The sequence below is a fragment of the Stegodyphus dumicola genome, chromosome 1 (genome assembly GCF_044657685.1).
Source record: "Stegodyphus dumicola isolate Sdum_Otavi_A_Nest chromosome 1, ASM4465768v1".
NCBI classification, from domain to species: domain Eukaryota; kingdom Metazoa; phylum Arthropoda; class Arachnida; order Araneae; family Eresidae; genus Stegodyphus; species Stegodyphus dumicola.
The window spans coordinates 265,806,820-265,825,034 of NC_140768.1; the positions used below are offsets into that span (position 1 = coordinate 265,806,820).

The window sequence follows — 18,215 nt, forward strand, 5'->3', positions numbered from 1 at the left end:
GAGCTACAATGCGTGAAATTCATTCTAACCCTGATATTATAATTTCAAAGGCCGACAAAGGTGGCAAGATAGTCGTCATGGATAAGGACACTTACATCGATGGTGTCACTAAACTCTTAAACGAAGGACCATATAATCCGATCCCTAAAGATCCTTCACCTTCGGACTTGTCAAAAATAAAAACTGCGATCAAATCTTCACAAATCATTTCAAGCAACTTAAAACATTCGCTTATCCCATCTGTTGCGAATTGTGCCAGATTATATGCTCTTCCCAAAATTCATAAAAGTGGTATTCCTTTCCGCCCTATTGTATCAAATTTAGGTACTGCCTCGTATCCCTTAGCTAAATATTTAGTTTCTAGATTTTCAACTCTATTAGGCAACAACATTTACACCATAAAAAATTCAATAGAGTTTGTAAAAAAGGTTAAAAACATTTCTCCTAGAAATTTACTCATGGTTTCTTTTGATGTAAAATCATTATTCAACAAAGTTCCAGTGGAGAGTGCATTAAGATGTCGAGAAACCAGACTTTGTGAATTTCATTTCTCTTGCATCGAAATTGATGAGCTAATTTCTCTCACTCAACTCTTTGAAACAAACACATTTTGGTTTCCAAAATAAATATTACAAGCAAACTGAGGGATTAGCCATGAGAAGCCCCCTCAGTCCCATCCTGGCTGATATCTACATGCATTATTATGAATCAAAATTGTTTGAAACCTTAAACTTCCCAGCATGGTTCCGCTATGTAGACGATACTTTTACCCTGTTTGAAGGTAATAAAGATGATAATAATAAATAAGATTCTTTCAACAATGAATTCTATTGATCCTGCTATTCAGTTCACTTTTGAACTTGAGACTTGCAATTCTCTTCCGTTTCTCAACATTCTGGTCACATGTAACACATCCAACTTCAGTACTATGGTTTACCGTAAACCTTCATCGGTTTGCCTTCCACCACACTTTAAATCATGTCATCCGACTAAACAAAAATTAGCTTCATTTTATTCTTATGTTTTCCGTGCTCTTGAAGTTTGCTCTTCCAAACTATCCCTTGATGAAGAACTAAATTATTTAAAAGCAATAGCTATTGACAGGGGCTTTTCACCCAACATTATTAATCAAGCAGTTAAAAAATTCTCATCTCAGCACACTAAAAGGCACACTCTTGTTTTAGGAGCTTTCTCAGTTTCATCGGCGGAGCATTTTTGCCCAATTTCAAAAAACTGTGTTTTAAATCTTTAACCAAAGTTCTAAAAGGATAAAAGCACTGAATGAAACGGGGTCAAATACTGCATCTTCACAGATCATCACATTATCAGTTTGATACCATGCGCTTATCTTTCAATTAATTAATTCTTGAATTACTATTTTTATTCATTTGTAAGCAGAACTCTGCACAGTTTACCAGTTTTCACGGTTTATTTATTAACTCCTGCAGTCTAGTATTTTAAGAAAGAATATACTTTTTTTTAAAATTCATTTTAATATTATTTTATTTTCATTACAATTATTGTTATTATTATTATCTGGTATTTAGAATCGTATGTACATGTGTTAATGTAACTAGTGTGTCTTTTCATACCTATTTATACTCCCCTATCCTTTCACATTGTGTTTTATGTGTTCTGCCTAACTCTGGAAAGTTTTTACATGCTGTTGTATCTGTTTTCTAAGTATAATACTGATTACTTAACACTCACTTGCAGAAATACCTGTCTGAATAAGGTTTAGAACTCCTCTTAACGACTTAATATAATGTACGTCTGACAACTCACAGTTATCTAATTAATTAACCCTTTGGGCTGATCTTTAGAATATGGTAACTGGTAGTTTGGCGACATTTTGAAGGCGATAAAGGTTACTACCTGGGACTTTGGTAATAATGTGAGCAGAACTCAGTTCCGATTAGGCATTATTTTATGTGAGGGAAATGAGAGATCATGGGATATGTCATGTGACATTAATGGACGAATTACAGTTCTTTAATCGGAAAAGGGGGGGAAATTGGGAAAAAATCTGGAAATTTTGTATTTAGCTTTATTCTGTGTTGTGTGAAACAGTGTTCGTTAATTTTTGGATCCCATGGCCCTAACTAAAGTGAATTCGAAATGGGTATTTAGTGGGATTGAAAGGGGTAGTAATAAGTGTTTCTTTAAGGTTGTGCAAGATAGAAGTAAAGATGTTTTATTCAGTTATTTATTTTACCTGGTACCTTGCTGTGAACTATAAGTATGATTTTAAAGATCCTGAAACAGGCGCACATACGCTTGCTTTTTATTTAGCGGATGAAATAAGAAAAGTTTATCGGACACGTAATCAAGATTCTGAAGAAGATTAGGTAAGTTAGTATTTTTAATTATTTGAGGATATTATTTTTATGCATTGTTCTAAATGTAAGGAGTAAATAAATTAATATGGTATTATTGGAAAATTGTTATTAGCAATGATTTAGTTTAAAGTAATTAGGATTGTAAGCTAATTTTTATTAATTTAATGTATGTGCTTATTTATATTTTAAGTAGTGTTTTTTAATTTAATTATATTTTAATTAAATGATAGTTATTTTGTGAATTATATGTTTGTAGCAATTTGGTATATGTTTCAGTGGAAGTAACCGTGCATGGAAATAATTTAAATATTTGACACTAAGTATTTGCAACCATTTTTAATGTTTGCGTTATAAATTCGTTGGTGACATTTATAATAGATAATTTAGAGGTAAAAGTTTTTGGATATTTTGTTTATTTTATATGTGGAAATGTTCATATTTGGAAAGGGTATATACTTTTTCGCGATCAGGTAATTTCATATATGTTCTTTTTACCGTGTTTAAAGATTAAAAAAATTGTCATGTATTTTCGTGAAATTTTTCTAATTTATGAGAAAAAAGCAGTGTACATGGATATAGTGAAGAGTGTGCGCAATGCCATTTTTGTGCAATTCTGGGATTTTTTTTAAGTAAAAATAAGTCGACGTGTACATGGTTTACGTGTATGTGTTATTTTGAAAAACGCGCAAGGAGTTTGCTATTGTGCACTTTTTCCCAATTTTGCAGTGAATATTTGTCATGATTAAGCAGTTTTGTTAGATAAAATTTCTAGTATAAGTGTAATTCGGCTAGTAGATTGTTGGAAGAAGTGTTCAGTAGATAAAAAGAAAAGAAACATGTCTTTACTTCGTGAAGAAAAAATGGCGGCGGGAAAAAAAAAAATAGAGGGTTGCTGTAGGAGAGTTGGTCGCCAAATTTTCGCCAAAAAACCGCCAAGTTACCATAATGTAAAGATCAACCAACCTTTGGTTAAGACTTGACATAATATAGTATCACCAACAGATAATTCTGTATTTTTATTTATTTTGAGTTTCTGTTCTGAATAATTGCTTATTAGAATAAATGCTATTACTCACATAAAGTCTGACAAAAATAATTATAAATTCAGGTGTTATGCAGTTCCAATGTTTCTTAGGAAAAAGAACTTTATATATATATATTCTTTTTCCTAAGAAACATTGGAACTGCATAACACCTGAATTTATAATTATTTTTGTCAGACTTTATGTGAGTAATAGCATTTATTCTAATAAGCAATTATTCACTACTATTTACTTATTTATTTATTTTTGTTAACTTCATCTACTAGTAATTTTCTGCTCTGCTTATGAATAGTTTCTGATTTTTGTCATTTTTGTTTTATGTGAGCTATGAAATTGTAAACTCTTATCGATGGCTTCTAAAGATAGGTCTTCCTCACCATCATTATTAAACATCTCCCATTCTTTAACTAGCAATCCTGAAAATGCTGACTCCTCCAGATTGAATGATATTCTACGAATTGCTAATAAAATTAAAGATCTTCTAAACATCGGCAAAAATAGAAAACTTAATACCCAAGAACATAAAGATATTTCTGGCCATTTAACAGCTCTTCGTCAAATAGTGGCAGACTTCGTCAAATAGCGAAGCACGAAGGTACAATTTCGGAACTGAGAGAGCAACTGTTTCTTCAGTGTTCAAATACTACAGTTATTTCTGAAGTGAAGGAACATTTGCAGCAACAACAACACAAAGTTAAAAAATTATTCGAAACAAAGTATCTAGAACAAACCCCAAATTCCTACGCCGTTGCTGCCGCCAAAAACATTTCTTTCAAACAGACTCCAAAAAGTCAATTCAGAGATCATATTCTACTTCTGAAACCTAAAGATTCAGAGAGAACACCTGAAGATATCAGACACCAACTAAGCTTGACACTTAATCCACAAAAACTGGGTATTAATATCGACAATATTCGTACTACTAAGTCTAATCAGCTTTTGATCGGTGTCGAAAAGAATGCAGACTTAGAACACTTACACCGCTCAGTCGTTGAAAATTCACAAGTACAAGCCTCCGTAACTGTTCGTACTTCAAAACCCAAAAGTACCAAACTCATAGTGTTTAATGTACCATCTTCAGCGGCTGCTGAAGATATCAAATCGGCTTTTCTGAAAATTACATCAAATAATAATCTTGATATTTCGTGTTCTCCAGTTCACCGATCTGAAAATACAAGTAATTCGATTGTAGAAATTTCTTCAGATTCTAGTGACTGTTTTACTTCGTCAAGAGTCTTCATTGGATTCAACTCGTGTTCCTTCCGTCCGTTACATTTCACTTCCCCGTTGCCTTCATTGCCAGGGTCTTGGACATAATAGTTGAAGCTGTCAAAATCCTCCCTGCTGTTCCATCTGCGCAAAACAACATTTCCATAGAGAGTGTACCTCAAACCTAAAACTCTGTGTAAATTTTGTGCGAAGTAACCAAGAAACTGGTTCTTCGTTGCCAACTGATCATGGTGCTCTTGAAAGAACATGCCAGATGTACAGGAGTCAGCTCATCAAATTATTGTACCCGGACAAAGCCACAACCTCACATGTTGCCATCATCCATAACTAAAAATTCTTCAGTTGATATTAACATGCAAGAGCGCAATTTAAAGAATAATGCTTCAACTCAAGATTATAACGTGGACAGTGATGTACAAAATAATCTACTCCCAACCTTGCTAAAAAACTCAATACCATTTTCTTCAATTCGTTTTCTCCAAATCAACTTACAAAGAGCAAAAACGGCTTCTGATCATCTAGCAGAATTCTTAACTCATAACCATAAAGACTTTGTTTTAATCCAAGAACCCTATTGTATCGAAGGGAAAGTAAGTAGCATTCCAACGTCTTGGAATGTTTTTCAATATTCTCCTCAGTCCCCCAATCAACATCCCAGAGCAGCTATCATCAGTTTTGATCATAGCTGGCACCCAATTCTAATTACTGCCAAAAGAGACCTAGTTACAATCAGTCTTAATAGTTCCAACTCTCAACTTCTTATTTCAAGTATTTATGCATCTCCCTCCGAGGATATTTCTCCTTTGCTTCAAGATTTAGAATCCATCTTGTTTTCCTTCCGAGGTCCACACATAATTTGTGGAGACTTCAATTCACACAACCAGCTTTGGGGTTACAATTCCACAAGTCCAAGAGGAAGGTCCCTTGAGGAATTCTTCAATTCACATAATCTTGTCATTCATAACCAAGCCTCGGATTTACCTTCTTTCGAAACAATGTATGGAAGAGGGTGGCCAGATCTCGTAGTTACTTCCCATCACCTAATTAATTCGATTTCAAATCGCAAAATTGAAGAAGACAACTCCCACTCAGATCATAAATATATTACTTTTGAAATCAAAGAGAACTCAGAATCAGTTTTAATGAAACGTTTTAAAATTACTAAAAAGAAAAAAAAGAACTTTATTAAGCAAATTCAACAATCCGCATTTCCAATGACTTCTTCCTTCCAACTAAGTGCAACAAAAGAAGATCTAAATAAAGCTACAGAAGATTTTATAAAAAAAATCCAAGAAATATGTGAAAATACCTTTCCAATACGATCTGCAAAACCTTACTTTCATATAAATTGGTGGACTAAAGAGTTACGCGCTCAAAAGCATAAGGCGAGAGCATTGAAACGGAAAATGAAATCGATTACTGACGATGAATTAAGACACCAAGCCTGGCTCAAATTCAAAAAAGAAAATGCAAACTACAAAAAGATGATTCTCGAATCTAAATTAAAAAGTTGGCACAAATATTGTTCAAACAATAAAGAAATTTATGGCACCTTATACAAGATCGCCAGTAGTAAAATATTTAAACCGTCGCAAATCCAACTTCCCTCAAATTTGCTTTCAAGTTCTGCTGAAATTCAGGATGCCACTCTCTCAACCCTAAATGAGATTCTTGACTCTGTCTTTCTAAAAGATGATCCAGCTGAAGATTCGCCTACTCAAACCAGAATCCGTAACTGTGATGACATTCCACAAACAGACAACGATATTCCGTTCTCAAAACAAGAAAGAAAGCAAATAATTAAAAACCTAGCTTTAAAAAAGGCACCAGGCCCAGATGGCATCGATAATCACATTATAAAATTAATCAATCAAGCCCATCCTGACATAATCTGCAGTTTTTGCAATCAATGTATAGAACTCTCTACCTTTCCTGATTGCCTGAAAATTGGTAATATAATACTCTTCAATAAGAAGAATAAAAGCTCCGATAAACCTAAATCTTATCGTCCGATAAATCTTCTCCCAGCCCTGGGAAAAGTTTTGGAAAGATGTCTTATTGGTCGTCTAAAATTTCATGTTTACAGCAAAAACATAATAAGCAATAACCAATTTGGATTTCGAAGCCTACTTTCAATAAGCCATGCAATTAATTCAGCTCTTGAACAAGTCAGAAACAATAAAATCAACCAACTTCATTCTGCAATATTATGTCTCGACTTAAAATCAGCTTTTGATTCTTTATGGTGGCCAGCAGTTTTACAAGCGCTGCTTTCCTTTAAGTGCCCTCAAAATTTATTTCTAATTATTCAAGATTACTTCAGAAACAGGAAAAGTATGATTCTTTACAACAACACTGAAATTGTGCATAATCAAGTCCGATGATGTCCTCAGGGGTCTTGCATGAGTGCAGATCTCTGGAATATCAGCTTCAGCAACATCATTGCCTATCCATGGCCAGATCACTCAAAAATTGTAGCTTTTGCAGATGATGTAGCTTTTATTACAAGTGGCCGTGCCAGAGACATTTTACAGAATAATTGCAACAAAACACTCCAGTTATTTAACCAACTTTGCAAAATTCAAAAACTACAAATTTCACATAGTAAGTCCCAAGTCTTAGTGATCCATAAACCAGGACAAAATATAACTAAAGCTTTAGCTCTAAAAATTGACAATCAAAAGATCAAATCTGTGAACACAATCAAGTACCTCGGCTTAACAATCGACAAGAAATTCTCCTGGATTCCTCATCTACAAAATATTAAACTTCGTACAACATCAATAGCTAACTGCCTACGAGGTATGTATAGGTATAACTGGGGCTTAAATCCCCATATAACACATATTCTTCTAAAAACAGTCATCTCAAAAATGGTAAATTACGGAGCCGGAATTTGGGCACAACCAATGACAGTAAGAAAGATGAAATGTTTAAATTCAATTCAAAGGCCTTTTACTCTTTGCATTACTCGGGCGTATCGCACAACTTCAAATATAGCACTTGATGCTCTAGCTGGTACTCTTCCATTATCAATCAGTGCAGAAATGGAATGCACCTATATGAAAGTCCTCCAACTTAACCAAGCCGCAGAATTCAACAACCAAACCTTTTGGCCATCCAACTATGAAAAGAAAATTAATCCCAATCTTATCCATCCAGCGCTTCGCTTCAGCAAAATAATATTCCCCACGTCTGAAGAAAATTCAAGTTCATCTCCAATTGCTTATACTGATGGATCAAAAATTGAAGGAAAAGTTGGTTCCGCAGTCTTTTTTCAAATTACCCCCTCAAATATCATCAAATGGAAAGGCCATCTCCATAATAATAATAGTGTTTTCCAAGCGGAATTGTCAGCTATAAAAGCAGCGATTGAAATAGCCATTCTCAAAAATCTCAACGAATTTAGCATAAAATCTAACTCCCAACCAGCTATTCTAGCTATTAAAAATCCCTTACCTTCCTCTCCATTGATATCCGACATAAATTCTCTTCTTGGAAAAATCCCAAACTACAAAATTCAAATTTCATGGATCAAAGGACATAGTGGCCATTTTGGTAATGATCAGGCAGATGAACTAGCCAAAGAAGCAGCTATTAATCAAGATGGTACTGAAATCATCATTCCGTGGCCTCGCTCAAATTTCAAGTACCAACTAAAACAACTTGCTTCAAAATCTTGGCAAGATTCGTGGAACAATGCTCCACAGGGAAGATGCACATATAACTTGATGCCCAATGTAAGCTTAGCATCTCTGCACTCGAATCCTTCCCTAAATTACTTTATAACAGAACATGGACCCTTCCCCACATATTTATATGCAAGAAATTTGGCAAATTCTGACATCTGCATATGTGGGGAACAGGGAACTCCTGATCACTACGTTTTCTCATGCCCCTTAACTGAGGATATTCATATAAAATCCCCAAGAACTGACCTCCTGGCATTCCAAAGATTTTTAATTAAAGATAAACATCAATATCCAAAGTTTCAGAAAATTATGCAACGACTCTCTTACTACGACCTAGATCTCTGTCAAGTGTAAGTCCACATACAGTTTAAACTTAGTGAACTTTTACATGCTGTGATTATGGACAAAATGAATCCGCTCGTGAACTTTATAAACTGCAATAAACCAATATATCTGAAATAACCCATGGACACCTACCTCTTTAGCATTATTATAACAATTAATTTAACATTGTGTTGCCAGTACTAATTTTAATTATCTCATTATGTTTATTTGTTTATTAATTATGTTTATTTCCTATTTTTGTTGCACCAAATCAGATGTTCAATCTATCTTGTGAATCTCAAATTGTGTTCCTACTATTTTGTAATCTACTTATGCCCAACACCATTATTTTTAATAAATACTGGATGCGGGGCATACTGTGGAATTGCACGATGTACCATAATAGGCAAACCTTAGACCTTTTGAAAAGCTTCAGTCTATGCAAATTCTTATAAAACTTGCAATTACCACCCCTTTTTTTTTCTCTCAAAGAGTTAGTATGGGAAGGCATTACCAGTTGACCTATGGTACATCGCTGGTGTCCCCCATACTTTTACCTTTACCTCTTGTTTTACGAGATTATAGAAATTCGGTTGTCATTCCCTTCTTTCCATCAATTAGCTATAAAGTTGCACATATTTTGCAGAAATTTAACTTTCGGGTTGTTTATTCTCCCATGAATAAAATTCCGATTTCCATACTCTAGGACCCCATTCCGGATATGAATTCTTGGGGTATTTATAGGATTCCTTGCCAGTGTGGTTTGATTTACATTGGCCAAACTAGGAGAGCCTTAAAATTTCGCGTCAAGAAACATGAGGCATATGTTAGAAAAAAGGAAACACAGAAGTCTTCTGTTGCTCAACATTGTTGGTCCGAAAATCACACTTTCAATTTTTCTGCTGCCAAAATTATTCAAAAAACATCTTCCATTGCAGAACTGGATTTCCTAGAGGCATTTCACATTAAAAAAATCTTTCTGTTCTAGTTAACGATCCTAATTCCAATCCATCTTTGCCTTCGGCCTTTAAAGAAATTATGTTTTAGTTCTGGTTTCACCAACAGATGGTGCCACTTGCTTATTCTTGCCCAGTCTTTCTTATCTTATCTATCATTATTTCCTATCTTGTTCTTTTGTGGTTTTGCAGCTGAGGATGGTGGTTCGGTAAAACCATTGAAACTAGTCCTGTGAAAATTTTGAAAATATAACGCTGATTTTTATTGTTTGACTTCTGAATTAGTATTTGTTCGGCGTGTTATTGTGTCTTAATTAATTTGACTTATTATGAAATTCTCTGCAGTGAAATTTTCATCTTTTTCCTATCTGTTTCTGCATTTAGTCTACTGAAATCGGCAGCACAAATTCACATCTATTGTTATAGTAGATGCACGCATGGTTATAGCTTAAGTCAGCCTAATCTGAGGTACTAGATATGTTAGAAAACATGTGCACCTGCCAAAGAATATGGTTTTATCATTTTTGATAGCTTTAATATATAAATTAAACAATGAATTGTGAATATTGTTGAGGTAAAAATATTGATCAGAAAAGGGAGCTTAGGAAAAGAACATTTCATCTCTGAATTTTTATTTAAAAATGATATTCTAGTTCAGATTCAGATAGAACTGATTGACTTTCAGGCAGATCATTTGTTAAAGGAAAAATTTCCTTCAAGCAAAATAAAAGTTCTTTTATAGTCCTCTGAATACAGATGAATTTGTAAAAAAATATTTAGTTTTGTTTGTACCGATATATTTATCTGAAAGAACTTTTTTTTTGTTTATGAAGTACATGAAAAACAAATGTTGATCACAAATCACTGATGAATTTTTTTTTTTTTCATTATTAAACACTGCTACAATTGAATTGGAACCTAATTTGGATAAAATATTCTCAGACATACCTTCGAGATTTCATGTTTCAAATTGAGTTAATGTTAATAATGGTTTTTACAACACTGTGTTTATATTTCAAATAAAAATGTTTGTTAATTTATTGATACCTTTTCTTGTTTTATATTCCTTGAAATTTAGATGTACATTTTATGTTTCATTGGTTGATCTACATACAGGGTCTTCATGATCCCATGTTCACTGTCACAGACTTATGTAAAATAAAAATAACGAAACTGAATGCATACAGCTACAGCTTTTAAAATGCTATTTTAAATTGTAATTTTTTAAAAAATTTCTACTGGTTAGAAATGTTTCCCTTCCTCCATCCATCACACCCTGGCAAACATTGGGGGGCACAGTGAAAGATCAACATATGAGCATCACCATACTTTGCAATGGCCCTGCCCTCACATTGTTCTAAAAATGACTTTTTGACCCACAGTTAAAAGTGTTTGCTCCCCTCTGACACAGAACATAAAGACTGAAGGAGGCAGAACTAAAAAGTGCTTTTTGAAAACTGGTTGAAGTTAGGTCTCATGTAATATTGTTTTCAATTTATATGCAGTGGGATTTTAAATCCCAAGCATCTCTCATGAAGAACAAATCATCTGGGGAAAAAAAAAAAAAAAAAAAAAAAAAAAAAAAAAAAACTTGGATGATAAGTGCTGTTCTGACTATGAATACTAAATTCGACAATAAATGATTTTCTAAAGTGTTTTAGGATAATGTTTGACACAGGATTAAAGAGACTTCTGAAAACACTTTGTAATATTTTTAATTACTCAAGTCCCATTAGCAAAGCCTAGCAATAAATTATTTACAAAACCATGAATTCAACCTTGAGGAAGTGATGGCTAGATTGTGCTGCAAGCAGAGGCTTTGAGGATAGTGACACTGAGGGTTTTTTTTTTTTTTTAAATCTTCGCTATTGAGTCTCTAGGTAAAAGCATAATGCCTGGAAGTTAAAAATGAAAGCGGGATGTTACTAGGGAGCTATAAAAATTAGTTAAACAAACAAAAAACTGGAACAACTTTCAAAGGCACTTATAAAAGGTGATTGTAACAAAAAGTGAATCAACAAAAGGTAAAAGCGGATGAAATCTCTTCAAAAAGAGAAAAAAAAAAAAAAGAAGTCAGATTTTAGTTCTTATTTATTTTAGTTCTTCTGATATATGAAATTCGTGTAAAAAGGGAAAAGGTATAAAGTTTTTTTGTAAAAATATCTAAATATATTAAATAAGTAGCAAGCTACAACATTAGCATTTTTAATGCCAATGCCAAGTCTCGCTTTGTAAACATTTTAAAATTTAGTTAACAACAAATCACATGGGGCAAATTTTGAGTGACATGGAGGCTTAGGGAGTTTCAAGCAGAGTTGAGTGCTATTCAGAGAAGACAAAATAAGATGCTGCAGAAAGACAGTTATCTTTTTATAGAACGGTGCTTTTTATCTAAATAATAGCTCTTTCTCATCACTTAATGCCATCTGCTTTTTGTCATACTTATATGGTAAAATTAAATTAATTTTTCATTTTAATTTATCTGCTTAATATTGTGGATATGTTTCTTGTTTTAGCTTGAATGATTTCCTTTGTTTTTATGTTATGAATTTATCTGCAAAGTCTTGTAAAGTTTAAATAAATAATTGTCTGTGGAAACAAATTAATTTCTATGGAGAAAATAATTTCGAATAATGAGCGTCCTTCAAAAATAAATTATGTTTGTGAACCAAGATTTCACTTTACTTAGGATTATTGTACTTCTATTTATTAATGTGAAATAAACTGAACTTATGTGACTGGTATAAGGAAATGGATTTCTGTTGACTTTAAATGGTGCCTATTTCCTGCTTTCTGTATTAAGTGATCGGATTCTTAGTTGAGAAATTATTGAAGTTGAAAAATAATTCTTTTAGTATAAGAATGTTTAAATGAATAATAAAATATTTTTTATTTTTATAATTTTATATTTAGTGACACATTTCGTGTAAAAAAAAAATTGTAATTTCATTCATTAAGATTTAATTGCAAAATAAATTGTTTATTTTTCTTTCCAGGTTCTGAAACAGTATAATGAAAATTATGCCAAAACAAATGTTTTGAGGGAAAAAAATGCATCTTTAGAAAACATTGATGATTTGCTTATAGTGAGAAAATTTTAGTTATAAATGTAGAATTCATTAAATTATATATACATTAAAATTTCTAATTATGGTAGATTTCCAGTTATCCAAATTCCTCTTATCAAGACTGTTTTTCTTTCAAGATCAAGTAAAATAAGCTTTTGGTGCTTGTTAGTTTTACTGGTGACTAACGATTAATTGCCAGGTTTGGCAGTGTTTATCACCAAACGATTCACCAAACTTAAAACCATAACCCAAAAGTAAAATGTTTTCACATTTTATTGTCCCATAATAATAATTTGTATATGAGCTTTAAGTTTAAATTTAATATTTTTTCAGTTCACATTTTATGCTTAAAACACATGCATTTTTGCAAGTTAATCAAACTGAAAATCATAGAATGAGAATTTTTGATACTCCTTTATTATAGTGGCCTCCAAAATTTAATTGCTAATCAACTGAGATGTAATATGTAGTGAGGTATAAGAACATGCGACAAGATATTTTGGTTGATTATTTGATGCCATATTAGGTGTTATTGCTGTTTAAAGGAGGGCTTTAATTTTTTTTTTTTACATTTTTGTTTTTTGTGTAGCACCTTCACTTAGTGACATTTTATCCTTGGTCTTTTGATTGCCAGTAAAACCGTCAAGTACCAATCTCTTTATTAACTTATATATATATGTTTTAAATTTTTATTGCTTTAAATAATGTAAATGTAAAAAGTTGAATAGTATGTACTTTTGTTGATACTGTTCTGTTATAGGGACCTAAATGTGGCCATATGTTTTGCTAAACTCGCCAAGAGATTGTTTCATATGAAGTAACCAATGTTTACTTTTAAAATCATTACAATATTTACTTTTAATAAAGTAAAAGAATGCCTTTTCAAAATTGGCAGTGAGAATGATGAAACATCTTCCACACAATTTCTTCAAGAATGAAGAATTATTACCTTCCCCCAAAAAAGTGCATGAAAAACCATAAAATGAAACTTTACTTCATATTGAAGGAAGCACTGAAATGAAGATATGAAAATATCACATGCAGAGGAAAAACAGGATTACGTTTCAAAATTGGTTTGAAGGATCAAGAATCGGTTTCTTAACTGCAATTCATTTCATTTATGCGGGGTGTTTAGAGTTAACTTCCATTGAATTTTGTCAGCATCAACTTGATGTGAATCACTGCTCTGTTGTTGATTGCAGCTGTTATGCAAAGGAAGTTTGTGGCTATACATTAATGTCTAGATCTGAGATCATCATCTAAAATAAGTGGCACTGGTAATATTGTTGAAGTTGATTGAAGTCTGTTTTCATGTTGAAAAAACAACATTGGTTGTTGGTCGTGTCCTTTCGCCCCAGTGGGTGTGCGGTAGTATTTGTCGAGAAGCAAAACAATGTTGTTTAGTTGCTCTGAACTTTGGTTAAAGTTATTGAAGAAAATATTATTGGTGATAATATGGAATTCCCCTGTGGGAAAGGGTATAATACTGAAATATAAAAAGAGACTGGATTTGAACATTTCAGCACTAACCATAAATATAATTTTATCAATCCCAATACTGGTTGTCATATGCAAACTATTGAAAGGTTATGGAGCAGTGCGAAATAAACTTCAATGTAACACTGACTGTAACTGATACTTATTTAACTGAGGGTATGTGTCAGGAGCAGCTTCCTAAAATACAAATGTTTTCAGACATTTTAAATAATATCAGCAGTTTATGCCTCTGCATTAATCTTAATTCGCTAACCATTTTTTAAAAATTTGTATGGCAAATTGTTTCAATTACATTAAAAAATTTTTAACTTTATGAATATTTCTCATATTATTTTTTGCCTTAGATTTTTCTTAAACTTAATTGTATGTAAATATTTTGGCGATTATTTTTATGCTTTGAACTTTTTGTGTGGTCATCAGCTTTGGGTGATATTTAAATTCGGTCCCATTAATAGTATTTTTATTTTGTTACTGTACACCAAGTAAAAAAATCTTAGTTTAATTTTAGGTTAGAATTAGGTTATGAATTTCGTTTTGCTTTATGCAAGTTTAAAAAAAAATTTCTCATTTTAAGTTTACTGCCTTAAAAATATAAATAGGTACTATTCTGTTTTGAGGGCCATAAAAAAATTGCAGCGAAAATGTATGAGCAAATGCGCCCATTTGACAGTGTGCCAAATCTAGCGTACGCGCTGATTTCAGATTGCGTAAGTTTATATAGTTCTATATTTCTTAAGACGCCATTGAAATACTAGTTTAATTTTTAAATCCTTTTTTAATTAAAATTTTTTTTTGATATCCTATGGATTTAACAATTTGGGAATTGCCCATGACGAAAAGTCGGCAATAGAATTTTGGGTAAAGTTCAGAATCATCCACTGCTTGACGCATATTTAAGAACTGCACATACTCGGTATCCATGTGCACATTGACCTATTTTCACTTAAAAAAAAAAAAATCCTAGAATTGCACAAAAATGGCACTGCGCACACCATTGACTTTATCTATGTACACATCGAACTATTTTCACTTAAAAAGTAAAAGAAAATTGACAAAAATCCAATTGTTTTTACCCTTTTAAAAAGCGGCGAACAATTAAGTGAGCGATTCTGCACTTTAACGAGAATATTTTCAAAGAAAGGCATCATTCATTATAGAAAATTACATTTGAGCAACCAACGAGATGAAATTATGCTTTAGCGATAAGTTGGTAGCGAAATAGCGATGCGGGCATCCATTCAGTTATGTTTAGCAATTTTTATATAAATTATAATAAGGATCTGAAATAGTTATTTACTCTTATGCTTCCATTCAGTCATGTTTAACCTTTTTCATATAAGTTATAATAATAAAAAAGTATTATATGAAATTAACCTTTCATCTAAGTTAAAACATCAATCTTAAATAGTTATTTACTATTATACTTCCTTTCTTGCCGTAATTATTTTTGGCAGCATTGGCATCAACAATAGTTTGGCAATTTTTTATGGCCCTTGAAACCGAATAGTACCAACAAAAGTTAACTTATGCATGAACATATATATTTCATGAGATGTGGATTTACATATTTTATATTTAACTTATTTCATTGAACATTATCCAACAGCTGTAAGAATGTAAATATTGACCATATCCATTTTTTCTTCTATTTTTTTAATAAGATGCTCCTTTTTATTATTACTTATGAAGAGAATACCTGTAGGCCATAAGGCTATCAGATCTGTGTTGTGCGTAATGTATGCTTTACGCATGTGCGCGTTGAAAGAAATGTTTAATAAAGTAAACAAATAAATATTAAGCTTTTTTTTTGTAAAATTTGATACCTTTTAGATCATAATTGCTTTTTATTTCATAAAGTACAGTTTCATATTTTAATTCTATAATTTCTGCATGCCATCTTACCAGATTTAAATTGATTATCTATGATCCGGAAAAAACCCTAATCCGAAATCCGGAAAGTCCCGACGAGTCCGGATTAGACTTTGTACTGTAAATGTTTTGCATTTTATTTTATGAAAAGAAAAGTATTTTTGCCTTTTTTTAAACCCCTTGATTTTATTATGAGACTTGTTTTTGTCATTTGGTATATATTATCTTATTATTTAAAAATTTTTTTTATTTATTTAATTTGAATATTAATAAATGAAAGTTTTTGAAAATAGAGACTAAAATAAGTAATACAGGGTATTCCCGTAAATGTTGCGACAAACTTCTGGGGCAGGTAGGACACATAAGGATTAAGATTTGCATAGGAACCCATGTCCAGAAATGTCAGGTGTAAGTGGTAGCAGAGGTAGAAGATGGGAAAGGAAACAAGAGAGTGATTAATTTGAAACATTTATTGGACCTGAATACAAATGGTGTATCACAGCTTGAAGGTTACAACAGATGCTCAAAGTTTGCACCATCAGACAACAAACATGCCTGACACTGATGTACCATTGATTGCCAGACATGTTCAAACACACTAGGAGTTTCTTTGATTGTAGCAGCTGCACAGGCAGACTTGCCACGTTCATGAAGTGTTTATGAAGTGAGGTGTTTATGATCCAAGGTGTCACTGTATATTATATGAGACTTTGTTTTGGGTTCAAATCAGTTTTGTAAATTAATATGTTTAGGTAAATGTGAAATTTAGAAAAAATTTTCAGGTTCATAAAATCCAAGAAAAGGAAGAGAAGTATCAAAATCTGTCTAATTCCCAGTTGACATCTGATGTCGTTGATGAGCAGCAGCAGGTATTTGTTTTATTCCAAATGAACATATTTTTGATTTGTTTGTGTAAAATATATTTAATAACTTTTGAACACTGAAAAATTAAAATATCAAGTGTGAAACTATAAAATTGTATTAAGTGTAGTTTCAGTGTTCATTTTAGTAACTGGTAAAATTCTTGTAAATAGTTTTTGATATTGATACTTTCTGATTATCCACACTTCCGATTGAAAAATCACAAATTGATTACTGGCTTTAGAGAGCATTCACAAACTTCTTTGTGATTTATTAAAGAAGCAGAGTTCTTTTCACAATGGGATATACTTTGGCAAGATTCAAAATGTTTCGCCAAACTAATGCGCCAAAGAGCCATTTTCAGAATGCAGTAAGAATTCCATAGAAGAGCAATCAATTAGTAAAATAATAATAATAATAAAAAGCAAGAAATATAAATAAAATATTCCCTTTTTTGAGAAATCCTTCTGTAATTTTTGTGCCCATATTCATAGTTATCTGTTTTTAGTTAAAAATATTGGAGAATTGCATAAGATCAATGCACAACCTTGGTATTATACACCAGCCAAAACAGACATCTGCTATATGCATACCTGAATTGTCATATAAATATGTTTTGGACTACCTGAGTTGCTACACAACTGTTTAGGCAAAATAGTACATTTGCCTCGTGAATACTTTTTCATGAGTTTTGGGTGGGTGTGGGATGGTCAGAAAGTACAGTTGAATTTCTTTTAAACAGCAACAGTAGGACCTTGCCAATTCCAAATAAGAGATTTTTTCTGATGATTGATATATATTTCTAGAACGTACCTGTTCATGTTTCAAGATGCCTCTTGTAGAAATTGTAACATAAGTTTATCGGTTGTTTTGTTTTACATGTTGCCCACAATTACATTATTGAAAATCACTCAGATTATTTAAAATTTAAACACATCTATACAATTTAATATTTCAAGAAAATGAAAAGTAACATTTTAAAATTACCTTAGATATTATGTTATGAAAGTGACAAATTTCAGTACCTTCTTATTATGACAGCCCCCATTTTGTAAGTGGCTCCAAGATTATTAATAGATCGCCAAAGCAAATTATTTTGGAATGATCAGTAGTCCTAATGATGATAATTTATAGTTTTATTTGTAGTTGACCTAGAGTCCCAATGATGATTTTTATAGTTGTGAAAAGAAGAGCTTCAAGTAAAGCATTTTAATTTTCTCATGTAAATGTTAACAATTCAAGATCAAGCCAAAAATAACTGGTTTATATAATACTTTGGAAAACTTCTAATGATAAAAATGTTCACTTCAAACAAATGGGAAAACAGAGAAGATAA

At 32.1% G+C, this 18,215-nt stretch overlaps 1 protein-coding gene across 3 annotated transcripts in view; it reads left to right on the forward strand.

The window, feature by feature from the left end:
* LOC118198688 (uncharacterized) overlaps window positions 1-18,215 on the forward strand; it is a 140,718-nt gene that overhangs the window by 11,404 nt on the left and 111,099 nt on the right. For 2 of the 3 annotated variants that reach the window (XM_035370431.2, XM_035370432.2), the window contains exons 2-3: window positions 12,581-12,670; window positions 16,801-16,887. In XM_035370431.2, the coding sequence (XP_035226322.2) occupies window positions 12,581-12,670; window positions 16,801-16,887 (177 nt within the window). The remainder of the gene's footprint in view (window positions 1-12,580; window positions 12,671-16,800; window positions 16,888-18,215) is intronic. The other variant, XM_085806485.1, reaches the window with a different exon arrangement.